A 27,951-nucleotide genomic window follows, 5' to 3' on the forward strand; every position below is an offset into this window, starting at 1 on the left:
TTACAACACTAAGTATAATGTACTGTAACAAAATCAGATGCATTGGTGAATATTAATATCACTCATAATTTGAAATGTTTTCAATACAATCTACAAACTCCAATTAATATGAAAATAAGATTTTTTTAATGTGCTTGACTGCTAAAGGATAAACAGAAATGCAGTTTCATCATCCTTTAAAATATAAAGACAGGAGTTTCGGGATCACTGGAAAAGCCTTTTATTTCACCATAAAAATGCAAACTGGAATAAACACAACCTTTTATAACCCAAAGGTTACAACTACTTTAAAGTCTTCCTGAGCTTCATCTTAAGAAGCAAAAGATTATAAAATTTAACAAGTTTGCAGCCTTGAATCTCTTTGAAACATTTGCCAAGTAAAAATAATTTAGCAAAACAGCTTCTTAAAAAAACCACGCACACTAATTTGTTCTAGAAACAAAAGTTTTTAACTAACTTTTTACTCTCAATTATTTTAATTTGTAAAAAGTCAAGGTTTCAGAAGCAATGGAGCATCTCCAGACCACTCTGTCTCATACTCCTACTTACTGGAATCCTTAAAAAATATAGTGCATTTGTGTTTTCAATTTTAAACGAATTCTACCTACATTTTATTATATATGGCTTACTATGCCATGATCATTTTGTTCCCACATCTTTCCACCACCATCTCCATGTTTTTGAATCAGTTAAATATAAAATGAAATCAAAACTACCAAGGTTTTTTTTTTTTTCTTTTAAATGTCCTATAAGTTTTTGTGGTTGTTCATAACATTTAACATTTGGCAACGTATCTCAAGTTCAATTAAATTTGCCCTTTTTTTCTGCAGTACATGTTGACTTAATTGAGTGCATCAAGAATTTTGCATACATTTATGTAATAGAGCTGAAATTCTTAAAACTGTCAGTCTATACATTTCTCCTGATTAAAAGAGGACTGATGACATTAAAGCTATCAGATCAAAATATTTAAAAAGGAAAAGGAGAGCTAATGAAAAACAAATTACCAACACAGTTGAAACTGAAGCACAAATAATTATGCAATCTTAAAAAAAGAAAATAAATTTCCAATGTAATTGTGTTTCCTTTCACAAAAGGAGTTCACTTTACATTCATTAAGCAGAGACTCAGTTTTCTTACGCTGGTTAAGAAGCCAAAAACTTCAGAACCTCTTGCTGGTCCTGGTCTATCCTGTATGTGGGGCCTTAAAAAGGCAGAGTCCTTTACTACCTGCTCCAAGTACTTCTGTGCTTGCTCAGGGATCGGGATCTCCCTCGCCGACTGCGCTTCCTACCCACACTTCTTCTATCCCGGCTTCTATCCCTTCTACTATATCTGTCTCTGCTGTAGGACCTCCGATACCGAGACCTATCCGGGCTTACACTTCTTCGATGAGGACTATAATCCTTGTAAGAGTGTCTTCTATGAAGTCGTCTTTCTTTTCTTTGTCTTTCATCCTCTTTACTTGCCTCCCTTCTATGCTTGCTCCTATCCCTTTTATGTCTCTCCTCAGTACTTCTGTCTCTACTGGACCGGCTTTTTCCTTTACTTGGTTCTCTATTACATTTGTCTTGTTCGGAAGATGAATCTTTTTTGGGTATGTTCTGATCACAATTAGATGTACCTTTTTGTTGTTGATTATTGGCAGGAATACAAGAGAGTACACCTGAACATTTTTTTTCTGTACAGTTTTCACTTGTAATACAGTTAAGTTGCTTACTTTCTTTGCATTGAGCTTCTTCACTTAAGTTGCCATTCACATTTTTGGAATTAAAATTAATCTCCTGATTTGATAGCATTTCTCTTTGACAGATCTGAGTTGGCTGACCTATGAGGGAATGCAAGGAGGTAGAAGTAACACAGCTTGAAGACACAGACTGTATAATATCTATAACAGGTTGTAAAAGGGCAGAATGAGATGCCACTACTTCCTCCTTAGTCTGCTGTGTCTCATCTATTTTCTTGCTCAACAAAATATTTAATAGCCTCTCTCTTAGTTCTTTTTCTTTTCTCTGGAGTCCTAGAGCTCGCTCTTTTTCCTCCTCCACCCGTCTAAGTTCAGCCTCCTGAAGTCGTCTTCTCTCTTCAAGTTGCTGAAGGCGAATTTTTTCTTCTTTTTGTTCATGTTCTAGTAATTTTACTGCCTGAAAAAAATAAAAGAAACTAAATTAGAAGACAAAAATTATTCTAGCACCTAATGTTAAGAAGATATTTGTAGAGATGTATTTTGAAGAACAAAATTTATTCAGTGGCTATTTACTGATTTTAACAAATGCTGTCCAAGAGAATAATACAGTAAACACAAATGTTTACAAATCACCTGGTTTAAATTGAGCTGATATCAGCACTACAATAAAACTTAAATAATTCCTTCTTTCCCTTCTGAAGTATGTGTTTTCAAGCTATAAGAATATTATTTAATAATTACTTTCAGTTGCTGCAAAAAGTAATTACTTCTATACCTAAATTTTCCCAACTATGTGCCACTATAGCAGATCAAATCTGTTATGTAAGAAACATTCATCAGGGGAAAAAAAGTTTATAAAAATGGGAACCTAATAATATAAAAGCATTGGGAATGCAAAGTGTTCTTCTTCACTATCTCAAATGCCTGAATATAAATAAGAATTTCTTTTCCTTAATGGAATCTTTTAAATTATTATAAAATGTATAATGAATTGAGACAAAGCAAGTGAAAATTTCCTAAATGTTAGGAAAGGTTGAAATGGAGGGTAAATTATCTTCTTGTACAAAAATATTTCAGAAAATTCTATAATTTATCCACCCTAATGTTTCATGTTATCAAGGAGGATACAGAGATGTAAGATACAATCTACCTGGAAAGCCAAGGGTTTCCACAGATTAAAAAATGTAAAACTAGCTAGTCTAGTCTATGCTCAGTAACACTAAGGGGTACTAAAAGCTAAGACCAGCTAGGCAGTTCAGTGAGCTTAGAGTCAGGAAGACCTGAGTTCATAAACCAGCCTTAGATCTTACTGGTTGTGTGACCCTAAGCAAGTTACTTAGCCACCCTTTGAATTTGTTTCCTCAACTGTAAAACAGGGATAAAGACAGTCTCTACCTTCCCATGTTGTGAGGCTCAATGAGATCCTATTTGTTAAGCACTGAGCACAGTGCCTGACCCATAGAAGGCAATATTAAAATGCTGTTTATCATTTAATCTTCATTTTCCACCTCATCATCATCGTCATCTTCATCATTATTACTGTAGGAATTTCGAAGAGAAGAAACCTAAACAGGAATGGAAGGAGCCCATCTGGAAGTGCAAACATTACCTGCTTGGTAACTGAGGAAAAACTATTGAGGAAAAACAACAGATATTCTCCTCCCCACTCAAAGAATTTAACCAGTTTTAGTAAAGAGTATCCAGGAGTTTTTGTCTTGACACTGTAAAGACTCAGCTATACTACAGAAGCTCAAACATTTGATCTGAATTACCTTTTGTAGGGATCAGCTCCCATAATGCTCTGTGGGGTTTTTTTGTATATAAAACAAGCCAATACCTAATGCGACTAAATGGTTGTTGGAAGGAGAAAGTAGGGAGGAGGGAAGAAAAGGAAAGGGAAAAAAAAAGGAAAAATAGTCCCACCCAAAAAATAAAAAAAAAACTAGAAATACGTATAGTAGTTCTCTGGAGTGAAGGAGATTACAAATCCACAAATAAGTCAATATACTTTTTAAAGGAAGTCAGAAGAAATAACAAAAATAACATCTAAATACGGCATTTTAAATGGCTATATCTATCAAAGAAATAACTCTAAGGTAGATGCTATCATCTTCCTTTTACATATGAAGCAACTGACTCAGAGGAGTTAAGTAACTTACCCAGTCTAGTGTCTTACTAGCTGTGTGCTAATAAGTGCCAGAAGTATGATTTAAACCTAAGGCTTCTGGACTTCAGGTTCAGTGCTCTATTCACTGTAATTATTCTTGTAGGTTACTCTCAGCTGTAAGATTCCAAGTTTTTAATATGAAAAATCACTATTGTCAGTATTACAAACCCATTCCCAAACCTATACAGCAATAAGACCTAAATTCTATTATCCAAGTCCTCCATCTGGGTTATGTCTTTGGCCACATCACTTTAGAATCCTTATCTGTAAACCTACACTCAGTGTTACTTTGAGAATGATTGTGATAAAAAGATGCAAGCTCTATCAAACAAAATACATTATTATCAGATGAATCCTTTGAGCTTCTGTAGTACAGCTGAGTCTTTACAGTGTCAAGACAAAAAATTCTGGTTATTAAAACTATCTGCTCAGGATTTTTTGGTCATTTTCTTAATTACTAATGAGAATGAATCTATTCCAATGGCTTCTCATCCAAAGCTGATTAGATTAGTTATTTTTTTTAAATTATAGCTGAAATAACAGAGAAAAGAAAATGTTGCTGTCCAGTCTTATCTCTTCATTACAGACAATCCAAAAAAAATATGTATTAAAAACCAAAAGGACACTTGGTGAGAGAGTACTTAATGCTAGCATAGAAGGTCAATATAACATTACCTTTGCTCTGCTTAACAGTTCTGCAATTAATCTTATTGACTGAAGATTTCTTTGAGCCAATAATAATTTTCTCTCCTCTAATTTTATCTTCTCTTGTAATTTTTTCTGCTCTTCTGCTTGTATCTTCTCCAGTTTTTTCTGATTTCGACGAACTTCACGGTCTTTTTGTTTTTGTTCTCTCTTACGTAGCTTCTCTTCCCGTTTTCTTTCTCTTTCCAATTCCTCTAATTCTTTCTGTTTTCTAAGTAAAATAAATCAAATGTTTTGTCAACAAAAAAATCAAAAGTAACCAATATTTCTAGATTGGTCTTTTTGTCAAAACTACTTTCCCTTCATATATAATATACCATAACTCATTAAGTAATCATGAAATTTAAGAATCTGAAAACTGTCCATATGTTCACAAAATGTACCCTACAATAATAACATTCCCAAAGATAAGATTCATTTACAGCTTTAAGCCTAAACTCTATTATTCTTTTTCAAGGACAAAACCATTCTATTAAATATCCTCTTATTCAAAAATTAAGAACACTGACAAGTATAACAAAGTGCAGCACTCTCTCTTAATTGTTATCATCCATTCCAGCCATGGCATTTTTATCTTTATTACCTGATGTCTTAAATTCTTTGCCTTCATACAAACCAGACCACAATCCTGAGCCTATGGTGAAATATGGCAGTTAAAATAATTATCAGTATACATGAATCCAAACTCCTTTATTCACAAGTCATCAGAATGACAACTGAGTTTCTGCTTCAAGTGGCTGTGTTTGGTTCCTGACTTTACACTAAAGTAACCCCACCAAAAAACCCAACAATGACAAGAACAACAAAAAACTTTATTTTAAAATTTTTAATTGGCATTAAGAAAAATGGTACAAACTTTTCGGTATAGCAATTAAGATAAGAGGTGTCAAACGTAAAACTCCCAAGTGGCTCAAACTAGAACAAAATATTAATTAGGAAAATTTAACCAATAAATGGTAGATAATTTGTGTTTTTCTAAGTCAACATGGAGCACACAAGGATCTACTTTTATTTTAATTTGATACTATTAAGACTATTCCTTCATCTACTGAATTCCAACCAATGAGGTTAAATGTTATTACTTAAGTGTTCATGGATATGCTTCTTCATATAATTTGTCAATAAGGTAAATACAAAAGATTTCTGACTGGATCTACTGATAGTCTGTCCAAAAAAATAATCGGTCTCTCTAAATGAATATTAGAGAATCATGACTGAATATATATTATTCTATTAAGTCACTAAAAAAAAGGAGCAATTGTGGTGTAAAAGTATCTGAAAACAACAATTCCTCTGCTACCAAGGAGAACTGTTTTTTCTATTTCCATAAGGTGACATTTTTAAAATTCTGAGGTTTCATTAGAGATTATTTGTTCCCTTAAAATCTCCAAAACACTTAAATGTTACTTGGTAACCTGTATCACATTCAACAGATACTTAACAAGAACCTGCCAGATATCATAGGAAATACAAAGATGAGCAAGACAGACCCTGATCACAATATGTTATTTCCTTTATTAGACAGTTAAAACTAACAAAAAAGAAATAGTAGTTTCAAAAGTACTGTGAAACATAAAACTTACAAAATACTTTCCTAACTACTATTTAATTTACTTTTCATACCTCTGCAAACTAGGTAAAGTATAAATTATCCCCATTTGACAAATGAAGTAACAAAATGAATGAGATTAAATCCTCATCCACGTGCACATACATAAATGGGAGAAAGAAAGTATTCAAAGCTAGGTCTTTTGACTACACAGTCTGATGCTTTTTTCCAATCACAGGATATTAAATGACAAGTATGCAAGTAACAATAAAGCAAAGTATAACAAATGTCATAAGAGAGTACTATGAGAGATCCAAGGAGGAAAAGAACATATTCAGTTTGGCCAAGGACTTAGAAAAATTTGGCCATGGACCTAGAAAATTTAGGGCTAAGAGTAAGAAAAACTTAAGTTTATACAGAAGAAAGCAAATCCCATCCTGAAGCCTTTGAACTCCTAAGCATTTTACAAGTGAGACCTCAGAATAACAAGCCAGCTATCAGCCAACATTCTCCCTGCTCCATATTCTTATTAAGCATTAAACTGCCTAACATATCTGTTAACTGTCATCATTTCCAAAACTCTAGTCTAGAATTGACAAACCTTGCCAAAACAGAGCAAGAACTGATGAAGATAGGATTTTCATAAAATAAAACTTACAAGAGAATTACACTGTGTTCTGAAAGGAAAAAAATAAATAAATAAAACAAATATTGTTGAAGATACACATCAACCCACTATATTTTATAGTGGACTGCTGGGTGGCATAATAGATAAAGTGCCAGGCCTGGAAGTCAGGAAGATTCAGACTCAAGAATTCAAATCCAGCCTCAGATATTTATTACTGTGTGACCCTGGACAAATCACTTAACTCTCAGTTTCCTCATCTGTAAAATGAGCTGGAGAAGGAAATGGCCAACTATTTCAATATCTTCGTCAAGAAAACTCCAAATGGGGTCACAAAGAGTAAGACACAATTGGAAAACAACTCAACAACAAAGAAAGTAATGAGACTAATAGTGAACTCATTCATATGTGGGGGAAAAAGTTTTCAACACAATCCAATTCATAAAACTGACATAGGTTTCAGGTGTGAATTTATCTAAGTCTCTTTATTTTGTTCTTCTTTCCTCCAAATGCTTTTTTCCTCTAAACATGTCACTGCTGTCAGTTCCTTATGAGAAAAAAAGGTAGAAAAGGATGCAAGGTAAATAATTAACTTTTCTGATACTGTTTCCTTATTCACACCACCACACTAAAATATTAGGATGTTTTATCTGCAATAACTAGAATATTAAAGATTTTCTTTTATTATGATGTTTCTATAGCGTAATAGTAATTTTTGGACCAATAAATTAAGAAAATGAAAGTGAAAACATAAACTCTAAATTAATGATAGATGCTTTTTCCCTATAACTCAAAGAACTGACAATGCTTTCAGTACTAATTTTCAGAGATACCTGGTACAAATATAATATAAATTCTCATCCTGGTAATAAATAAATTTTCAAAGTACTACAGATATTTATAGCCAAAAGTGATAGACTATAATATAAATTCTCATCCTGGTAATAAATAAATTCTCAAAGTACTACAGATATTTATAGCCAAAAGTGATAGACTAGAATAATGAGGTATCTATGGTACATGGAATTTTAAGTCCTGAGTTCAAATTTGGCCTCAGACCCTTATTAAATGTAACCCTAGAAAAATAACTTAAAAAAAATACTGCTTGCCTCAGTTTCCTCAATTGTAAAATTAGAATAATAGCACCTCTTTTGCAGGATGTGAGAATCAAATGAGATATTTATAAGATATCAGCAGTCTTTGGCACATATTTGGAGCTACATAAATGATTAATCCCTTCCACTTTTTGGAAAAGCTGTTCATATTTTCTATTAAGATATCAGTTGCATTCACAAATTTCATTATCTCACAGAAATGGAGAAATCAGACTTATACAAATACAATGTTAATATTCACTCAGACTTTGAAAAATACTTTGTACAGGATACCTCATTTCATATCACTTTACTGTGTTCTGTGGATACTGGGATGTGGGTGTGGGTGTGGGTGTGGGTGAGAGAAAGAAAGAGACAATCTGAAGATTTGTGGCAATCCTGCTTCAAGCAAGTCTACCAGGGCCACTTGTCATATGCTCACATCATGACTGTGTAATTGGTAGTTCTCACAATACTGCAATATTTCAAATTTTTAAATTATTATTTTATCTGTTATGGTGATCTGCAATCAGTGATCTTTGATGTTCCAATGTAACTGTTTTTTAAGTCTCCATTATAAATGACAGCAAACAGTCAATAAATGTTGTGTGTTCTTACTGCTTCACTAACTTACTGTTCTCCCATCTCCATCCCTCTTCTTCAGCCTCTCTATCCTAGTCACAATAATACTGAAGAATATCACATCAACTTAGTTGATAAAGCAGAAGCAGGCTATAAGAGGATTGACTCCAATTTTCAAAGTTCTACTGTGGGTAAAATGCTATCAACAACATCCTATGCCACAGGGAAATCATTTTGTGAAAGGAAGGGCCAATTGATGCAGCAAATTTCATTGTTGTCTCATTTTAAGAAATTGCCAGTCACCCAACCTTCAGCAACCATCATCCTCCTGATCAGTTGACAGTCATCAATATCAAGGCAAGATCCTTGATCAGAAAAAAGATTATAATTTACATGATGATTAGCATTTTTAGAAAAAAAGGTTTTTTATTTTTAATTAAGGTATGTACATTTTTAAGACATTATTTCACACTTAATACACTACTGGTGTAACAAGTATAAATATAACTTTTATAAACATTGAGGAAAAAAATTTGTGTGGTTTGGTTCATTTCAATGGTTACATGATAGTGTAGTTGTCTGGAACCATATTCCACAATATCACCAAAGTATTTTTGTACTTATACATAATTACCACAATCAAAGTAATTTCTCTTCTACTTTAGAATCCCAGACATAGGACTATGCTTTATTTATCTTTTATCCTTCCCCCCCATACAAGGTTCTACTTAATGGTGCACTTAATAAGTGTTAAGCTGAACTAAATTAATTCATAGACTGGTCGAAAATACTGGCTAATTGACTCCAAAGAGATTAAACATCCAGGAGAAATCTTACTGATTCTACCCCATACCCTTTTTAGCTAAGTAATTTATTTTTGCTTAAAAGAATTCTCAGTTCAGAACTGAGCTCTATTTTATACTGATTCTTTGCTATCTGACATGAGGTTCATACCTAATATTGAGTTGTGGTGAGCAAAGAAAGAGTTGAGCAGTGGAACTCAAGAGGGTGGATAACTACACCCTTCATTTTGGAATATGAAATATACACTATTTTAAAGTACTTAGGGAGAGGCAAAGGGAAGATGAAAGAGAAAAGGTAGGGACTTACTGAGCTCTCTCCCAAATCCCTCCAAATACCTTTTTTAGAAAATGCCTCAAAATAAAATTCTAGAGTAGCAGAACCTACAAAATGACTGATGAAACAATTTTCCAGCCTAAGACAACTTAGAATGTCAGCAGGAAAGGTCTGTTGCACCAGAGTGAGAGTAGAGTGCAGTCCAGTACAGACTAAGTCCCAGCAAACCACCTGTGGGTTTTCGAAGTGACTTGAATCAGAGACATCAGTGCTGATTTCTGGAACTCTCAACTCTCAAATACTAAGGTCAGAAGGTAATTAATTATAGAGGTCCCTTTGCTGGCACAGGGGAAGGGCTGTTGCATTGCCACTTGAATCTAGGTTGCAGTCCTGGGTCTCAGTACCAGGGAAAGAAAGAGAACTAGCACACCAGAATTTGAAGCCTTAGGGAAGGTGGGCCCCTGGTCAACAGTTCCAGGATGTTAAAGAGTACTTATAGTTGCTCACAAACCAGAGAACAAAACAGAAAAGTAGTAAACACACCCAGATCATACCACTTTGGAAGAATTGAAGAATTTGGAATTCCAATTTGGAAGAAATAAAAACTCTGAAGTCCCCAAAATTACCTCTAAAAAAATAGCTGCACAAAGATCCCTGAAATTTGGGATAGTATTCCCTCCACTCTTGAAGCAGAGCCCCATTTTAGCATAGAGTTAAAAGGCAAGAAATGGGCTGGAAAAATGAGCAAAAAGAAGAAAGAGATCCTTACTATAGAATATTAGTATGGTTACAAGGAAAATCAAAGCACAGATTCATAAATAGACAAAAAAGTCAAAAGTCCTACTACACTCAAAGCCTCAAGGAAAAATATAACAATTTACAGCCTCAGACCTTCAAAAGGAATTTTAAAAATCATGTTAGAGAGGTACAGGAAAAATTGGCAAAAGAAATGAGAGTAATGCAAAAAAATTATGAAAAAAAGTTAACAGCTTGTTAAAGGACTACCAAAATAAATTTGAAGAAAATAATACCTTAAAAAACAAAATAGGCCAAATGGTAAAATATATACAAAAAAAAAAAAAGAATCCCTGAAGAGATAAACACCTTAAAAGGTAAGAATTGCATTGATTTTGGTTGTTAAAAAAAACTTTTGTGATTAGAGAAATATAAATTCAAACAACTCTGAGCTATCACTTCACACCTATCATCAGATTGGCTAATAAGACAAAAAAAGAAAATGATGGAGCCATGAGCTAATCCAAACATTCTAAGGAACAATTTGGAACTATGTCCAAAGGCTTATAAAATTATCCATAATGCCACTGCTAGGTCTATATTCCAAAGACATTTTTTAAAAAAAAGGAGGTGGTGGTAGAAGACCTATTTATATAAAAATATTTAAAGTAGTTCCTTTCTGTGGTAATTAAGAGCTGAAAATCAAAGGGATGTCCATCAACTGGGCAATGGCTAAAGAAGCTGAAGTATATGACTGTGATGGAAATATTATTGTGCTTTAAGAAATGACAAACAAGATGATTTCAGAAAAAAACATGAAAAGATTTACATAAACTGATGCAAAGTAAAGTGAGCAGAAGCAGAAGAGAACATTGTATACAGTAACAGTAACATTGTGCAATGAAGAATTGCAAATGACATAGTGACATAGCTTTTCTCAGGAAAAGAATGATCTAAGACAATCCCAAAGGACTAATGATAAAGCATACTATCTGCCTACAGAGAAAGAACAGATATTATATGAATACAGATTGAAGCATGTTATTTTTCACTTTCTTTCATTCTTTTTCTTTTGAGTTTTTTAATAAAAAAAAATTAAGACAGCTAGGTGGCACGGCACAGTGAATAAAACACAGGCCCTGGAGTCAAGAAGATCTAAATTCATATCCAACCTCCGACACTTAATTACCTAGTTTTGTAACATTGGACAAGTCACTTTAACCAGACTGTCTTGCCAAAGCCAAAAAAAAAAAATTTACTAAAATTAAAGTGTTTTACATAATTGCACATGTATAACTTATATTTAATCATCATCTTGGGGAGGAGGAAAGGAAGGGAGGAAAAGGATAGAATTTGGAATTCTAAATGTTAAAAAAATTGATTTAACATGTAATTTGTGAAAAAATAAGATATTTTTAAAGAAAATAAAGAACACTAACAACAACAAAATGCAGAATTGACCAAATGATAAAGCATTAGTTATCAAAACTGTCTAGTACTGGCTAAGAAATAGAGTGGTAGATAAGTGGAATAGTTTAGGTACAAAAGAGACAGCAGGAAATGATTATAGTAATCTACTATTTGATAAACCCCAAAACTCCAACTTCTGGGATAAGAACTCTCTTCAATAAAAACTACTGGGAAAAGTAGAAGATAGTATGGCAGAAATAGGATTAGACCAACAACTCACACCCTATTCCAAGATAAGGTCAAATTAGATGCAGGATTTAGACATAAAAGCCAATATTATAAAACAATATTAGGAGAACCAGGAATAGTTTACCTGTCAGATCTATGAAAAGGGAAGCAGTTTATGACCAAAGAGAGAACATTATAAAAAATAAATTGGATATTTTTGATTACATTAAATTAAAAAGCTTTTGCACAAACAAAACCATTGCAACCTAGATCAAAAAGAATGTAGTAAATTAGAAAACAATTTTTACAACCAGTGTTTCTGACAAAGGACTCATTGCTAAAATAGATAGAAAACTGAGTCAACTTTATTAAAAAAATAAGTCATTACCCAACTGACAAAAGGTCAAAGGATAATATGCAAAAGCAATTTTCAAATGAAGAAATTAAAGTCATTATTGATAAGGGAAATGCAAATTAAAACATCTCTGTGGTATTACCAATTGGCCAACGTAACTAGAAAGGATAATGATCAATGTTGGAGGGGAAGTGGGAAATCTGGTACATATTCATTTTGATGGAGTTGTGAACTGATCCAAACTTTCTGGAGAGCAATTTGGAATTATGCCCAAAGGGCAATAAAACTGCATAGTCTCTGATCCAGCAATACCACTACTGGATCTTATATCCTGAAGAGATCATGAATAGGAATAAAAATCCTACATTACAAAAATATTCATAGCAGCTCTGTCTGTAGTAGCAAAGAATTGGAAATTGAGGGAATGTCCATCAAGTGGAAATGTTTGAACAAATTGTGATACATGTATGTGACGGAACACTATTGTTCTATAAGAAATCATGGGGGAAGGGACTTCAGAAAAGCCTGGAAAGGTTTGCAGGAATTGATGCTGAGTGAGATGAGTAGAATCAGAAGAACATTATACATCTCAACAACATCAGACAATGATCAACCCTTAATGGACTTGCTCACTCCTTCAGTGCAATAATCAGGTACGATTTTAGGGGATCTTTGATGGAGAACACCATCTGTATTCAGAGAAGGAACTGTGGATTTTGAATGAAGACCAAAAATTATTATCTTCAATTTTTAAAAGTTGTCATATGTATTACATAATTTTTCTATCTCTAATGTTTTCTTTCTTCCTTTTGGATGCTTTCTCTCAACACATTCAACTTGGATCTATGTATATCATGGAAGCACATGTAATGACTATATTGCCTTCTGTTGGGGGGGAGGGAGGGAGCGGAAGGAGGAAAAAAATTTGTAAAATCTCAAAACTTTGCAAAAAACAGACTGGCAGAAATTACTATTGTATGTAATTGAAAAACAAAATATTTATATAATTTTTTTAAAAATTCAAAAAAAAGAAAAAACAATAAAATTGACCAAATGGAAAAAGAGGTACAAAAATTCACTGAAGAAAAGAACTCCCTAAAAAATAAAATTGGTCAAATGAAAAAGGAGACACAAAAGCTCACTGGATAAAATAATTTCTTAAAAAATGAAATGGGGAAAGCTGAAGTTAGTAAAATAAGAAATAAAGAACCCACACACCATTTTTCAAAAAAAATTATCAAGAAAAACTACTTTGATATTCCAGAATCAGAGAGTAAAATAGAAAGAATTCACCAATCACATCCTGAAAGACATTCCAAAATGAACTCCCAGGAGAATATAAGCTAAATTACAGAGCTACCAGCTCAAGAAAAAAATGTACCAAATAGCCCAAATGAAACAATTCAAATACCATGGAGCCACAGTAAGGATAACTTAGATTTAGGGGGCTTTTACATTAAAGGATCAAAAGGTCTGAAATATATTCTGGAAAGCAAAAGTTAGAATTACAACCAAAAAAATCACCCAGCAAAACTGAGTATACTCCTTCAGGGGAAATAAATGGATATTCAATGAAATAGAGGACTTTCAAGCATTCCTAATAAAAAAAAGTAAACAGGAAAGAAAAAAATCATAAGGGATTCAATAAGGCTAAACTGCTTGCATTCCTACATGGGAAAATGATACTTGTTAACTCCTAAAAACTTTTTCATTACAGGACTCAGAAGGAGTAGACATAGAAGAGGTATGAGTTGAATATTGGGAGAATTATCTAAAAAAAAAATTATGCACTGGAAGAAGGGGAAAGGAAGAGAATGGTATAAACTATTTGACATAAAAGATGCACAAAAGAGATTTTTACAATGGAGGGAAAGGCAGGGGAGGGAAGCACATGAACCTTACTTATCAGAATTGCCTCAGAGGGTATAACATTCATTTAGGTATAGAAATCTATCTTACTTTACAAAAAAGCAAAGGGTAAGGGATAAGAGAAGAGGGGGGGTTGGGGCAGCTAGGTGGTACAGTGGATAGAGCACTGGCCCTATAGTCAGGAGTAGTCAATACCAAGAAAGAAATTTTTAAATAGGGCACAAGAGTAAGAGAGGGGGAAAAAGTCAAAGACCTATAGATTATAAACAGTTCTCATACATCTTTGCCATATTACTCACCTTAAATGTTATCTGCAAGAAAAAAAAATGGAAAAAACTGACAATGAATAACATGAGAAAATTAAACTGGTTACATTTTAAATAAATTACCAACTTGTATGCAATTAGACTGACTTGTTTAAACAAAGATCAAAACTAGACAAATAAAAATGAGAAAAAGATTTAAAATTTAAAAATTCTAACCTGATCTATTTGTATACTTTATGAAAGCTCAAAACTGGGAAATTCATTGATTTGGCATCTATGTCAATTACAATACTTTCTTACAGAAGCTCAAATGATATAAATCAATTGTGGCACAATGGAGAAAATGTAGGGTCAGAGGACAATGGTTCAAATTTGGATCTACCATTTACTAGCTGTTTGATGTTAAATAAATCACTTAATCTCTCTGGTTCTCTTTCCTCATCTATAAAATGAAGAGTTGGACTGGCTGATCCCTAAGATCTTGAAATCTAAATCTGTGATCTTATTATCTCCAATGAGAAGAATAAAACTAAAAATCACCTTACTGGAAAAATACTAGTCTACTGGTCAAGAAGGGACAAATGGAAACCATGGGGAACACTAGCTTAGAATATAAACTTGTTTATAAAATTTCAGAGAAAAAGATGGTGAAATTTATGAAAATAATCTCTCAATAAGGCAGGAACTATCAATAGAGAGAAAAATCAAAAATAAAAAGAAAGCTCAACAAGAGACATAACTAAGTAATATTATTTAAGGATATTTAGTCATAAAAACTGAAGGAGAGCAAGAAAATCTGAAAAAAAAAATATAGCAAATTTTTCACTGAAGAAGAATGCCACTCATTGGCATTGATTAAGAGTTGAACTCTTAACATCACTTTGAACAGTCCCAGATGTGTTATAGAGGAAGTGGAAATGGAACTGAAAGGAGGGGGGAAATGAGGTGGACTAGGTCAAGTAGGTAAACATGCACATGCATACACACACACACACACACACACACACGATTTGGGCTTAAACCAAATTAATTTTGGTGATTCCAAGAAATCAATTCTCAAAACATCTGAAAGAGAAGAAGATAAACTCTTATGGGAATAGAGAGAAAACACTGCCCTTGTTCTTACTCAAATAAAAAGGACAAAAGAAAAAATATCAACTACCTACCTGTATTCTTACTTATCCCATCTCTACAAGAACTTATGAAAATAATCTACATACATATTAAAAGGCATCTTTGACGGAAGTTATAAGAAGGAATCAGGAAGACTTTCACAAATATTTTATAGTAGATAACATCTTTAATAGTCACAAAAGACTGAATAAATATAGTGAATACAAAAATCCCATAGTTCTCGCTATTTGATTCAATAGAGGAAAATGCCACTTTTAAAGTCACTACAAGGTATATCCCAAGCAAAGATCAAAATAATCTGCACAATTATAGATTATAACAGAAACAATTGACAACCCTCTAATTACAAACATCAAAAAAGACCAAAAAAAGATTTTTCAGTGTTTGCCAATATCAGATAGTAGTACTATTACACTCAAAATAGAAACAGGGACCATTAAACTGTTCATAAAGATTCCAGCAGAAAACCATACATTACATACCTATACTGTATTGCATTTTTTATATATTTTGTTAAATATGTCCCAAGTATGTTTTAATCTAATTATGGATATATATATATATATATATATATAGTGAAGTCCATATTGCCCCTCTTTGTGAATGATACTGTACTGGTTCTATCAAGTCCTAAAACTTTGAAAGGTTTCTTAAATAAGATCACAGGAGGGGCAGGTAGGTAGTACAGTGGATAGAGTATTGGTCCTGCAGTCAGGAGGGCCTGAGCTCAAATCCCATCTCAGACACTTAATAACTGCCTAGAGCTGTGTGACTTTGGGCAAGTCACTTAACATTGCCTTAAATAAATTTTTTTAAAAAAGATCACAGGAACTCAAAAAAAAAAGTTTAGCCTATGGCTAATCCATACAAAGGATCCAAAAGTACCTATATTGTAGATACATGTTGATTTGAACTTGTCCAAGAATTGAATAAGAGATGAAAGTATGGCTAGATTGCATCTGAGAAAAATAAGTGCTTTTAATAACCACAAATTTTTCAAAGAAACAAAATCCTGGGTTTTTTTAAACAGCAATTATTTTTGTGATATTATATGGCTTTAAAGCAAACAATAAAACAATGTACAAAGAATTAGAATTAAAGTTGTGAAAAACCCTAAACAGAAATAAAGAATTATGCAGTGGAACTGAATACAATATTACGTATTACAAATTATGTAGTGGAAGCCAGAGGAAAAGACATCTTTAGAGAGATGAATAACTAGAAAAGGAGGTGAGCTAGTTATAGTCAAAGTGAAAGATAACTAATAGAGTCTATATGCTTCATTAGGATCTGTGAAATTTCAAGAAAATTGAAGGAAAACCCCCCTGCAGGTTGAGTGGAACCCCTGAGAAGTCACAGACAAGATACGTTAAGATGAGAAGATATAGGTAAGATTTTTATCTGTGCTTTTACAGAACAAGCCATATTGATGGGTTCACTGACATCAAAGTAAAATATGATCATATTATTGCAGAAACCAAAAGAAAGTTCATTGAAATGCTTTTATTTTGGCTCAATAAAAAAAAAATGCTAATTGGTCCAAAAGTGGACTGAACTGCCACAAAAAGCCAGTAGCACTGGAAGAATTTTAGCTAAGGCTAGATGACTATCAGAATTGCCATAGATGGGGGCTCTACCATTCAATATCAAAGATTTACTTAAAGAACATCTAAATTACCTTTAAAACTATAATTTTAGAATCATTAGCTAACTTGTTCAAAGGCAAAAGACAACTCATTTCTATTAACTAGACATCTCCAAGATCTTTGACTTTTTTGGTAAAAATCAAGTTAATATAATTGTTTATATATTACATATATATATATATATATATATATATATATATATATATGAATGATGTAAGGTAATGGATATAAAATGCAAAATCATTACTAAAAAAATTTTTTAAATACAACTTAGAAAATTAATTTTGGTACAAGATAAAGGCATTAAGGACCAGGAAATGTCTCCTGTACAAAGTAAGACTTGAATTTTTGTCTTGAAGGGAGCCAAGGAAGCTAAAAGGTAAAAGTGAAAAGAGAATATTCCAGACCTGAGGGTCAAGTAGTGCAAAGATTCAGATTTAGGAGCTAAATACCACGTACAAGGAATAGTAAGCAGGAGCGGTGATGGTGAACTGAAGGGAAAAAAAATGTAACAAACCTGAAAAGATAGGAATGGCCAGATATGAAGAGATATAAATACCAATAAATTTATAACTGATCCTGGAGAAAATAGAAAATACTTAGGGTTTATTAAGCAGGACTGTGACATGGACAACTGCACTTTCAGAAAATCACATTGGCAGTTAAATGGAGGATGGATTCATAAAGTAAAGAATAAAGTCTTTCACCTAATCACAATAAATCAATTATAATCAAGTAACTAGCATTCATGAAGCCTATCATGGGCCGGGAACAAGCTCTAGAAGGAATAAAACAATCCCAAAATACAAGTACATATTTAGAAGTATATTAAAAATATATTTGAAAAGAATATATGTGAAATAATTAAAATTTAAGGTACTTTGATAAGGAGTTTATTAGGAGAGATCAGGATCTACATTGTTAGGGAAGAGAGATTCTATGAGATCAAAGGCATGAAAGATGTCCAAAGTAAAGGCAAGAGAAAGGACATGGAATGTAGTGCTGAATATAGAGAAATAGAAAATCAATTTGGCTTCATCACAGAGCAAGGGATTAGAAGAGGCTGAAAAAAAAAGGCTGGGACAAAGGGTGAAAGGCTTTCAAAGTTAACCTTACAGATTTATATTTTCTCCTGGTGACAAAATCTTAGTTTAATGAGCTGGATAGTTACATGGTCTGATTTGTGTTCAAACAAAATCACTTTGGCAGCAGAAAGGATGATAACCTGAAATGAGAAGACTCTGAGAGAGATCAATTAGAAGGCAGTTGAAATCATCTAGGAGAAAAGTAATGATGGCTTTGAATAGTCTCAGTTTTCTCGGTAAAGTAAGAGGTAAAGTCCTTAAACTGAGAGAGAGAAAGGGCAAAGGGAAGGTATGGGAAGATTAATGAAAGAAAAAAAAGATTTAGAATAGTTTTAGTGAGAAGTGAGATGAGGAAGTGACTAGAGATCAAGAGAGGGAGAGCATTAATATGAAAAGGGATCAGTAAAGTCTTCTTGTAAAAGATGACATTTGAAGCAAGAGAATCAGGAGCCTTTTATGTTTGATCCTGGAAGTGATCCTATTAGTGTCAGTGAGGCTCAATCCAATGCAATAACCCTCTCTAAAGTATCTATATGCAAAGTTATATGCTAGGCTTTTAGGGTTACAGAAAGGCAGGCATGGCACAATGGAAAGAGTACTCAATTTGGAATCAAAAGACCTGGGTCTCAATTCTAACTCTGCCACAACTACCTATGTGACCTCAGATAAGTCATTTAACCTTTCTGGGTCTCAGTTCTCTTAACCATAAAAAGGAGCTATTATAGATGATCTCTAATGTACTTTCCATCTCTAAATTTTTGAAATGACAAGACAAAAATTTAACTACTCTCTATATCCTATCACCCAGTTCAATTGCCCTACTTAAAAAATTATAAAAGCTTCCATTAAACAAAACTCAATCTAGTCAGACAAGGTCATGATCTTCAAAAATATAACCATACAGAGCTAATTTTTTTAAACAAAATATTAACTTAAAACAACAAATGATATTCAGTAATAAAAAATATAAATTTCCAAAGCCCAATTTGATTTCTAATTGAACCTGTGATTAAAAGGGGGAAACCAGTAACAGAGAAGCACCTTTGCAGAAAATTTTTATAACACCAGTCTCCTCCTGTGTCCCCAATGCTTAAATGTGCCCAACACACAGTTGACATTTAATAAATGCTTGCTGATTTTCCTAAGACATATAATTGATTCAAATTTATAAAAATAAGAGCTATCCCTCAAGGGATTGTAAAAAGTCAGTTTTCAGAAAAAGAAATAAAAGCTATCAATATCTATATGAAATATGCTCCAAATTACTAATAATTAGAAAAATAATAAGTAAGCAAGAATCTACCTCATACCCATCAGACTGGCAAAGTTGACAAAAATGTGAAAATGAAATGCTGGAGGAAACAGCAGGAAAATAGGCAAATTAATGAACTGTTCAAGGAACTGTGAATTGATGCAATCTATAAACAGAAAGTAATAAAACTGTACCTAATTACTTTGTCTCAGCAAAACCACTACTAGGTCTAAACTCCAAAGGGATTAAAGAAATGGAAAAGTATTCAAATATAGAAATTATAACAACTCTATTTAGTGATAAAGAACAAATTATGGTATATGAATGTAATGGAATACTAGTGTGCTATATAAGAAATAAAGAAGGAGGGGCGGCTAGGTGGCACAGTGGATAGAGCACTGACCCTGGAGTCAGGAGTACCTGAGTTCAAATCTGGTCTCAGACACTTAATAATTACCTAGCTGTGTGGCCTTGAGCAAACCACTTAAAACCCATTGCCTTGCAAAAAAAAAAAAAAAAAAACCTAAAAAAAAGAAATAAAGAAGGTGATAGCTTCAGGAGAACCTGAGAAAATTTGTATGAATTGATACAGAACATATACAATAACATCATCATTATAAAGACAAATAACTTTGAAAGACTCTCTAATCAAAGTCAAAAAAAATAAACAAAATTCATTTTTTGACTCAGGTGATAAAACTCTTATTGAGTACTTATTGAGACATTTTTATTTTGGATGTGGTCAATGTCAGAATTTGTTTGGATTACTATACATGACTGTTACAAGTAGGTTCTTTTCCATCAACAGGAGCAGGGGAAGTGGGAGAGAGAAAATATTTGTTGATTGAAAATAAAAAAATGTGATTTTAAAATATTAAAGTGTTTTGTTTTTGTCAGCCTTCAATTTTGCTACATTTTCATAATTGTCTCAATTCTCTGTTAGAATGTATATAAAAGTACAAAATGGCCAGGATACTGGATTTTTTTCATTACATAAATAAGTGATAAAAGAAAATTAAAATCCTACAAAAATTTCACAGAGCCAAAGTTTAGTGATAAACTATCACATTTACATCTCTTTTCTGAGAGGGAAAAAGTATTAAGAGGTATAGGCAGTCAATTTCTAACTTGCAAACAGATTTGATTCAATTTATCTCAACAAATACTTGTGAAGATTGTTTACTTTATACAAACAAAAGGGATCCAATGAAAATCTATCGTACCTGTACTCAAGGAGCTTACATTCTACTGGGGAGGATACAAGTACCAAAATATATACATTTTCCCAATGTTCTAAATACAGCTAAAGTCCTAAACCAGTCCACAAAAATTTCACCCATAAATAAAGATACCAATGAACCTATTTTTTTTTTTTGTTATGGGGAAAAAGGCATTCCTAGCTCTAATTTGGTAGGCTTTAGGAAAATGTGTTCCTCTTACTGTACTTAATGGGATTTTTTTGAGGGAATTATTTTGTAGGCAATACAGAAGCTCCCTAACACTGTAATTCTACTATAATGTACCAAGAATCCAGGTTTGCAAATTGGAAAGGCAATGAGGCTGATTTAGGATATCAGTTCTGATTAGTAAGGAGAAAAGAATGTAAGAAGGAAAATCCTAAGACTCGAAACAGTGAAAAAAGAAGTCCAGTGGTCATTCACAGAAATCAAGAAGGGGTTCTAGTTTTGTTATGCAAATTGAAAGTACAAGCAGTAAATGAGGGAAATGGATTCTTACCTTTCTTCTTCTTTTTGCCTTTCTTCAGCTTCTTTTTCTTTACGTTTCTGCTCTTCTCTCTGCTGTTCAAGTTCTTGAAGTTTCTGCCTTTCAAGTTGCCGTTTTTTAATTGAGGCATCACTAAGGTGTTTAGTTGAGTCAAAAGAAACCTTTCCAAAATAAAACAGGGAAAAAATAGGCTAAATGTCTCATTTTTAATTATCAAAGTCCATCCTTCCATTTATTTCAAATGTTTAATTCAATGAATGAAAATCAAACAGAGAATTTAGACTTTTTGGGATTTTACTAGAACAGCTAGTTAACAACAGTGGATACAGCACCAGGCCTGGAATCAGGAAGTCACACCTAGCCTCGGACACTTACCATTGAGTGACCCTGTGTGTCACTCTACTCTGTTGGCCTCAGTTTCTTCATCTCTAAAATGTACTGGAGGAGAAACTGGCAAACCACTCCAGTAACTTTGCCAAGAAAACCCCAAGTCTCATACACAACTGAAGAACACCAGACAGAGGATTTTATTGCCTTAAGTTTGCTTTCCCAGTTTCCAATAAAATATCTTTAAAAGACCTCTTTTTTTTTCCATCATGGTACAATAAAAAAGTATGCTAGTTTTGGAGTCAGGACCTGGGTTCAAAAAGATTTGATTTCCTGATCTCTGGACAATTCCATGAAGCATTCAGTGGCAGTCAAAATATGAATCATTTTAAAACTTTATTAGTTTAGATAGCCTACTTGAGGATAAACTGCTACAAGCTATTAAAAAATAAATAAAATAAATAAAAAATTAAAAAATATATGGCCTGGGGCAGTTAGGTGGAGCAGTGGATAAAGCACCTGCCCTGGAGTCAGGAGTACCTGGGTTCAAATCCAGTCTCAGACACTTAACAATTACCTATCTGTGTGGCCTTGAGCAAGCCACTTAACCCCATTTGCCTTGCAAAAACCTTAAAAAAAAATGGCCTAGTGCCATTCCAATAAATGTGAATTCCATAATTGATTGTAATCTAAGGAAATATTATTATACGAACCATCCAATTTCTAGGTGAAGATGTTTACCTGTTCTTTAATTTCTCTAGAATTTTTTCTTGAATCTGAAATCAAGGCTATAGATTGGCCACTTTGAATTTTTCAGTATTAAAAGTTATGGAAAATTAAAAGCAAAAAATATTGCAATTTCTCACCTTTATATTGCAGGCTACTGCTTTGCCATCTTCACCTTTATACATTAGTTTCATACCACGCAAGGCATTCATAGCTTTGATAAAGCCAACATACTCTTTATACTGAACATAAGCTTCAAAATTCAAATGTCCACCAAAACTAAAAGTATGAAAATTTCTGCCAGTCATTTCTTCTCTATAAGGGTCCAACATTGGGATGTCCACATTCCGTATTTCTCCAAATGTCTCAAATACCTTAATGAGAACTTCTTCATTTGGTTTTTCTGAGCCAGATTCTTTCAATGCAAACCATTTACAAGGTAGTCCTTCCAAATGAATTGTGTCTGGTCTCTCTCCTGGCAGAGTCTCATTCATATCTTTTGCATCACGGAAAAAGGAATCCCAGTCATGCCGAGTTGGAAAATCTATTTTAAACTCAGCAGCCCGAACTTTTAAAATATCAGAAAAACCACTAAGCTTTATTGTTTTGCCATCAAGACATGCAAGAAAAGACTTAACCAAACTTTTATTTTCAACTTCTCCTTCAAAACGGATGAAATCCATAGTGCTTTTAGAAATTCGAAGAGTGGAAAATTGATGACTCTGTACCATTCCTTTCAATCTTTCCATCACTTCCCAATTAGAAATGGATTTTCCAGGTTGCTTCAATTGTGGAAGTGCCACACTAATTGTCATTTTTGTAATTGGCTTGAGGTATAATCCATATAAACTACAGAGTTCAACTGCTTCAGATGTATCATGAACAATCGTAGCAGCCGCCATAGCCAAAAGCTAGACCTAAAAAAAAATTGTCAAGATAGCATACTGAAAAAAAAAGTTACAACACTGACAGGCATTCCAAACTTGAGCAACAGAATAAATGTTTAATCGTTTTTTTAATTCCTAACAGAAAATGGCCGAACACCTGATTTTACAATTAAGTCATAAACAGAATCAGAATTCAGCCATACTAAAAATTAATAGAATGGGTTATGACAAACCTCAAAATTAAAATCACCAAGTTACTAAAAAAGACAGTCAAAAACCATGAAGATCATAGGATTCAGACTAGGAAGAGACTTCCAACATCAAATGAGACGATTCACTGTCATTTCACAGACTACGGAGGCTTTAAAGAGTTTTCAATCCGCCTCAAGTTCATAGAGAAGTCCAACTGGAAAGCCGAGTGACTCTGACTGCATAAAAGGGGATTTTCCCACTACATTCAGAAACCTCTCATTTTAAGAAAGTCTTTTCATCTTGACTAAAATTAAAGCTAGGGAATGGGGTTAGATGTGGGGGGGAGGGAAGATAGGACTGATTCAAGAGGAATTAAAATCATTTTTAAAAAAAAGCATCGGACCATTTATGTTACTTAAAACCTTTTACCTGCCTCGGTCTATTCACAAGAGTTCAGAACCATTTTGACAAACTTATTAAAACCCTTCTAAGCTACAAAAGTCCAATCAAAAACTCGTTTTCTAAGGTGAAGGCGTGGAGGCCAGAAGGGGCCGGAAGGGCTCCGACCCCCCGGGGACGGGCGCGGCGGGGCTCCTGCGCCGCTACAGAGTAGCTCAACTTGGGCAGGAAACGAAGTCCTGCCGGGGGCCGGGGCCGGGGCCGGGGCCGGGGGGAGGGGCGGCCCGTGCCCTCCGACCGGGCGGCGGCGCCCCAAGGCTCGGTCCGCACAGGCCCGCGGCGGGAGGGGCCCCCCATTGTTAGAGCCAAGGCATCGGAGGCCCGGGGCAGCGCGGCCGCGGGCGCCCCCAGAGCTCTTCCCGGGGCGCCGGAGCCGGGCCACTGCGCCAGGCGGGTCCGGGCGGGCGAGAAAGCCGGCGGCCTGGGGCCGGGGGAGGGAGAAGCCACACCTGCCGCCCGCGGGGCGGCCCCGCGTCGGAGCTAGTGGGCCGGAGCCCAAGCCGGCGGCAGCCGGGCCGGGGGCAGCCGGGCCGGGGCAAGCCCGGAGCAGCTCCCGGCGGGTGCAGCTCGCTCCGCGCCCCCCCCCCCCCCCCCCCGGCCCGGCCCGGCCCTCGGGCTCCGCGCGCGCCCGCGGCGGCGCGGAGGGGGGCGAGCCTCGGGCGCGAGCCTCGGCGCTCCCCGGCGGCCGCGGGGTCGCGCGCGCGGGGGCCGGGGGTGGGGGTGGGGTGGGGAGGAGGCGGTTGCCAGGAGCGCGGGGGGAGGGGGAGGAGAAGGACCAGACGGGGGGTGGAGAGCGGGAAGGCGGCCGAGGGGAGGCGGGCAGTCACCTGCTCTCGGAGTCCGCGGCTCCGGCTCCTCGGCGGTCGGAAGCTGGCTGCCCTGCATCCAACCCTCCCTCTGCCCCCCGACCCTCCCCCCCGGAGAACCGGAGCGGCCCCACCCCCCGCCCCCCAACAACACTTCCCCTTCCTTGGGCCACAGTTCTCCGGTGGCTCCCTGATCACGTGACCCTTCCGGCACAACCAGAGCCTTCCCCCTGTGACGCATTTCCGCTTCCTCAGAGCCCGCGGCGCCTCGGACCCGCCCCCGGCCTCTCTCCTTGCCCCGCCCCCAACTTCCTCGGCCCCAGACTCGGGCCTGGCCTTTAAAGGGCCCGTGCGCGCCGCCGCCTGCCCGTGGACCGCGGGCCCCCGGCGTGGCGGGCTCCCCGCCCCCGGCCGAGCCGCAATGGCGCTGCGCGGGAGGCGGCCCCGGCGGGAGGCGGCGCTGCGCGGGAGGCGGCCCCGGCGAGAGATGGCGCTGCGCGGGAGGCGGCCCCGGCGGGAGGCGGGCCCGCGCTCTGAGTCAGCCTCCCTCCTGCCCTGGCCGCGGGAGCCCTGCAGAGTCCAAAGCCCCCGGGGCCCGGGCTTCAGTAACGGCCGAGGGCCGCCTGCCTGGCGGCCCGGGTCTCTCCGGTTCCTGCTGGGCGGCCTTGCTTCCTCCTCCCTTCCTTTTCTTCCTATCTTTCGACCTTCCTTCCTTTTCTCCATTCCCTTCCTTCCTTGCTTCTTAATTTCTTCTGGCCATTCTCTTCCTTCTTCCTCCCTTTTTTTTATTTCCTCCTTACCTGTCTTTCTTTTCTTCCTTGCTTTCTTCTTCATTCATTCTTTCCTTCCATTTTAATCTTTGTATCCTTTAGAGCCCAGAACAGTTCAGGAAAGGCATATGGAATTGCATTGATCACGTAGCATTCTATAAAACTCTTGTCTCCACTACCCTTTATCCATTCCCAGAATAAATCCCATCCTGTTAAATTTCATGAAAAATACAGAAAACACTAAATTTGGAACTGAGAATCCCTGGATTTGAAGCAGGACTCTACTATTTATTAGCAATATGACCTTAGACAAACAACTGACTCCCCTTCAGGCCTCCGTTCCCTTCTTGGTAACAAAATAGTGAGAGTAGTTGGTCCCTTAAGGCCCCTTTCAGTTCCATATTCTCTTGTGTATGATACTACTTCCAATCCCTACTTCAATAAAGTCAGAGTAACATGGCACAAGAAGTGACCCTTCTCATAATACTGCATTTTGCCAAAGTGCAACCACTTCCCCACCCCAAGCACAACATAAATAACTCAAAAGTATTATTAGGTGCTTGCTTTGCACATTGATATTCTTGAGAGATTCAAGGTTTTGACATAGTTTTCCCACTTTTTCCTCCATTTGCAAGGCAAAAGAAAGGGAAAAACATTCCTTTGGTATTAAAAGTCAAACTAGAAAGGGTCCAAGTAATAATTATAATTAAAAAATTTTTGAAGTTTTTCAAAATTTTTGACCAAAATGTCCTCCTGGACCACCTAATTCAACAAACAAAAACCCCTTTGTTTCCTATTTACCTAGCTCCCTAGTCCTCTGTTCTCTTAGGACCTGAACAAAAGAACCCTTAAACTTATCTACACAAAACAAACAATAATTACTTTCCTTAGTACCCTCTACAATGTAAAGACTATATACTCATCATTAAAAAGTAATTGTGGGGCAGCTAGGTGGCCAAGTGGATAAAGCATCGGCCCTGGAGTCAGGAGTACCTGGGTTAAATCCTGTCTCAGACACTTAATAATTACCTAGCTGTGTGGCCTTGAGCAAGCCACTTAATCCCATTGCCTTGCAAAAAATAAAAAAAATAAAAATAAAAATAAAATAATAATTGTTAGGCACTTAGTGTTAAGCAAAGTCTTTTCTACCTTATCCAACTCCCCTCCACACCCCCAAAATGTTAAACAATTATGTGCACATATTCACTTATTCCCTATCGAATAATGAATTTGAATGTGTATTTATTTAGAATAAAGAAAACACTTACCTTCCTTAAAACTCCTACAGTTTCCTCCTTGTAAGTGCATAGTGTACCCTACAGAAACCTAGGAGCCAAGATTGACTTGACAAGGTTAACTCCTTCTTTACAAGGTTGATAAACCAAAATGTAAATTCCCAGGGCCTAGGGATTTTCCCTGTTTCCTTAAGCCATTAAGGATAATTGATTGCTTCAAAACTAGTTCTTAACCTCTTGGATGTGCCCATTAAAATGCTAAATACACAGAAAGGGATTGAGAATTCTGGAGGAGAATATATAAATTGTTATCTAGATAGTAAACCTGGAGATCCTAACTGTAGGCTTGTCCAGGGAATTATGTGGTACCAGAGGCAGCAGAAGTTTCTAGGCCCAGTCAAGATTATAGGAACATAACTAACTGGTAGAGGGGCCTAACAGTTCCTAGAGAACCTGAGGAATTTCTGGAACAGCACATGTACATTATATGGAAGATACCATCAGATTTATGGGGAGAACAGGGTTAAAAAAAAAGTGACCCTGAAAACTTTCACCTTGTAGAAAATTCAGTTTAGTACTGTAAACCTAAAGTGTATTTATATAGATATATTCACATATGTATAGCTGAGTTCTTTGTTGTTCAATTATGTTCAACTCTTTGTGATCCTATGTGAGGCAGTTAGGTGGTATGGTGGATAGAGTACTAGGCCTGTGTTCTAATGTGGCCTTAGATACTTAACTAGAAGTCTTGGTCAAGTCACTTAACCCTGTTGGTCTTAGTTTCCTCATCTATAAAATGAGGTAGAGAAGTAAATGGCAAACCATTCTAGGATCTCTACCAAGAAAACTCCCAACAAGATCATGCAGAGTCAGAATCAGATTTTTTTGTGTGTGTGTGTGTGTGTGTGTGTGTGTGTGTGGTGCACATTCAATATTAACCTGAATTTCTTACAATTTAAGACTAACTAGAGATGATTAAATTCTATTCATATACATACAAGCAAATATATATATATATTCATATATATTTTATTTCCACACATATATATTATATATCTATATATATATCTATATATCTATATATCTATATCTATATATATATATATATTTCTCCCCCCTTAAGTTTACAATACTAACCTGGATTTCCTACTTCTTAAGGCCAACTAAAATGAACTAAAATTCTATTTTTATATATGCATACATATATACACATATAAATACACATACACATATGTATGTATTTATAATATTTATACATGATGTGGGTAGATATATGCAAATAACGAAGTTACATCTGTTTATACATATTCTATATACACACAAATATCTCCTAGGGGAAATGGGATTTACCAGAGAAA

General features: G+C 35.7%; 1 protein-coding gene across 4 annotated transcripts; it reads right to left on the reverse strand.

Moving 5' to 3' along the window:
• Window positions 1–204: 204 nt before the first annotated feature.
• On the reverse strand, window positions 205–24,696 carry LOC141506675 (A-kinase anchor protein 17A). 4 transcript variants are annotated; one of them, XM_074213648.1, is made up of 5 exons: window positions 24,610–24,696; window positions 22,385–23,161; window positions 21,204–21,352; window positions 4,530–4,770; window positions 205–2,144 (listed from the first exon to the last, which is right to left on the reverse strand). In XM_074213648.1, the coding sequence occupies exons 2-5, from the start codon at window positions 23,144–23,146 to the stop codon at window positions 1,227–1,229; spliced, it is 2,070 nt and encodes a 689-aa protein (XP_074069749.1). In that variant the 5' UTR covers window positions 23,147–23,161; window positions 24,610–24,696; the 3' UTR covers window positions 205–1,226. The 4 variants fall into 4 exon arrangements, with proteins under 4 accessions (XP_074069749.1, XP_074069751.1, XP_074069750.1 ...); XM_074213650.1 differs by lacking the exon at window positions 24,610–24,696 and adding an exon at window positions 24,232–24,318; XM_074213649.1 differs by lacking the exon at window positions 24,610–24,696 and adding an exon at window positions 23,753–23,889.
• Window positions 24,697–27,951: the final 3,255 nt, after the last annotated feature.

Source organism: Macrotis lagotis, chromosome 1 (genome assembly GCF_037893015.1).
Source record: "Macrotis lagotis isolate mMagLag1 chromosome 1, bilby.v1.9.chrom.fasta, whole genome shotgun sequence".
Classification (NCBI taxonomy): Eukaryota; Metazoa; Chordata; class Mammalia; order Peramelemorphia; family Peramelidae; genus Macrotis; species Macrotis lagotis.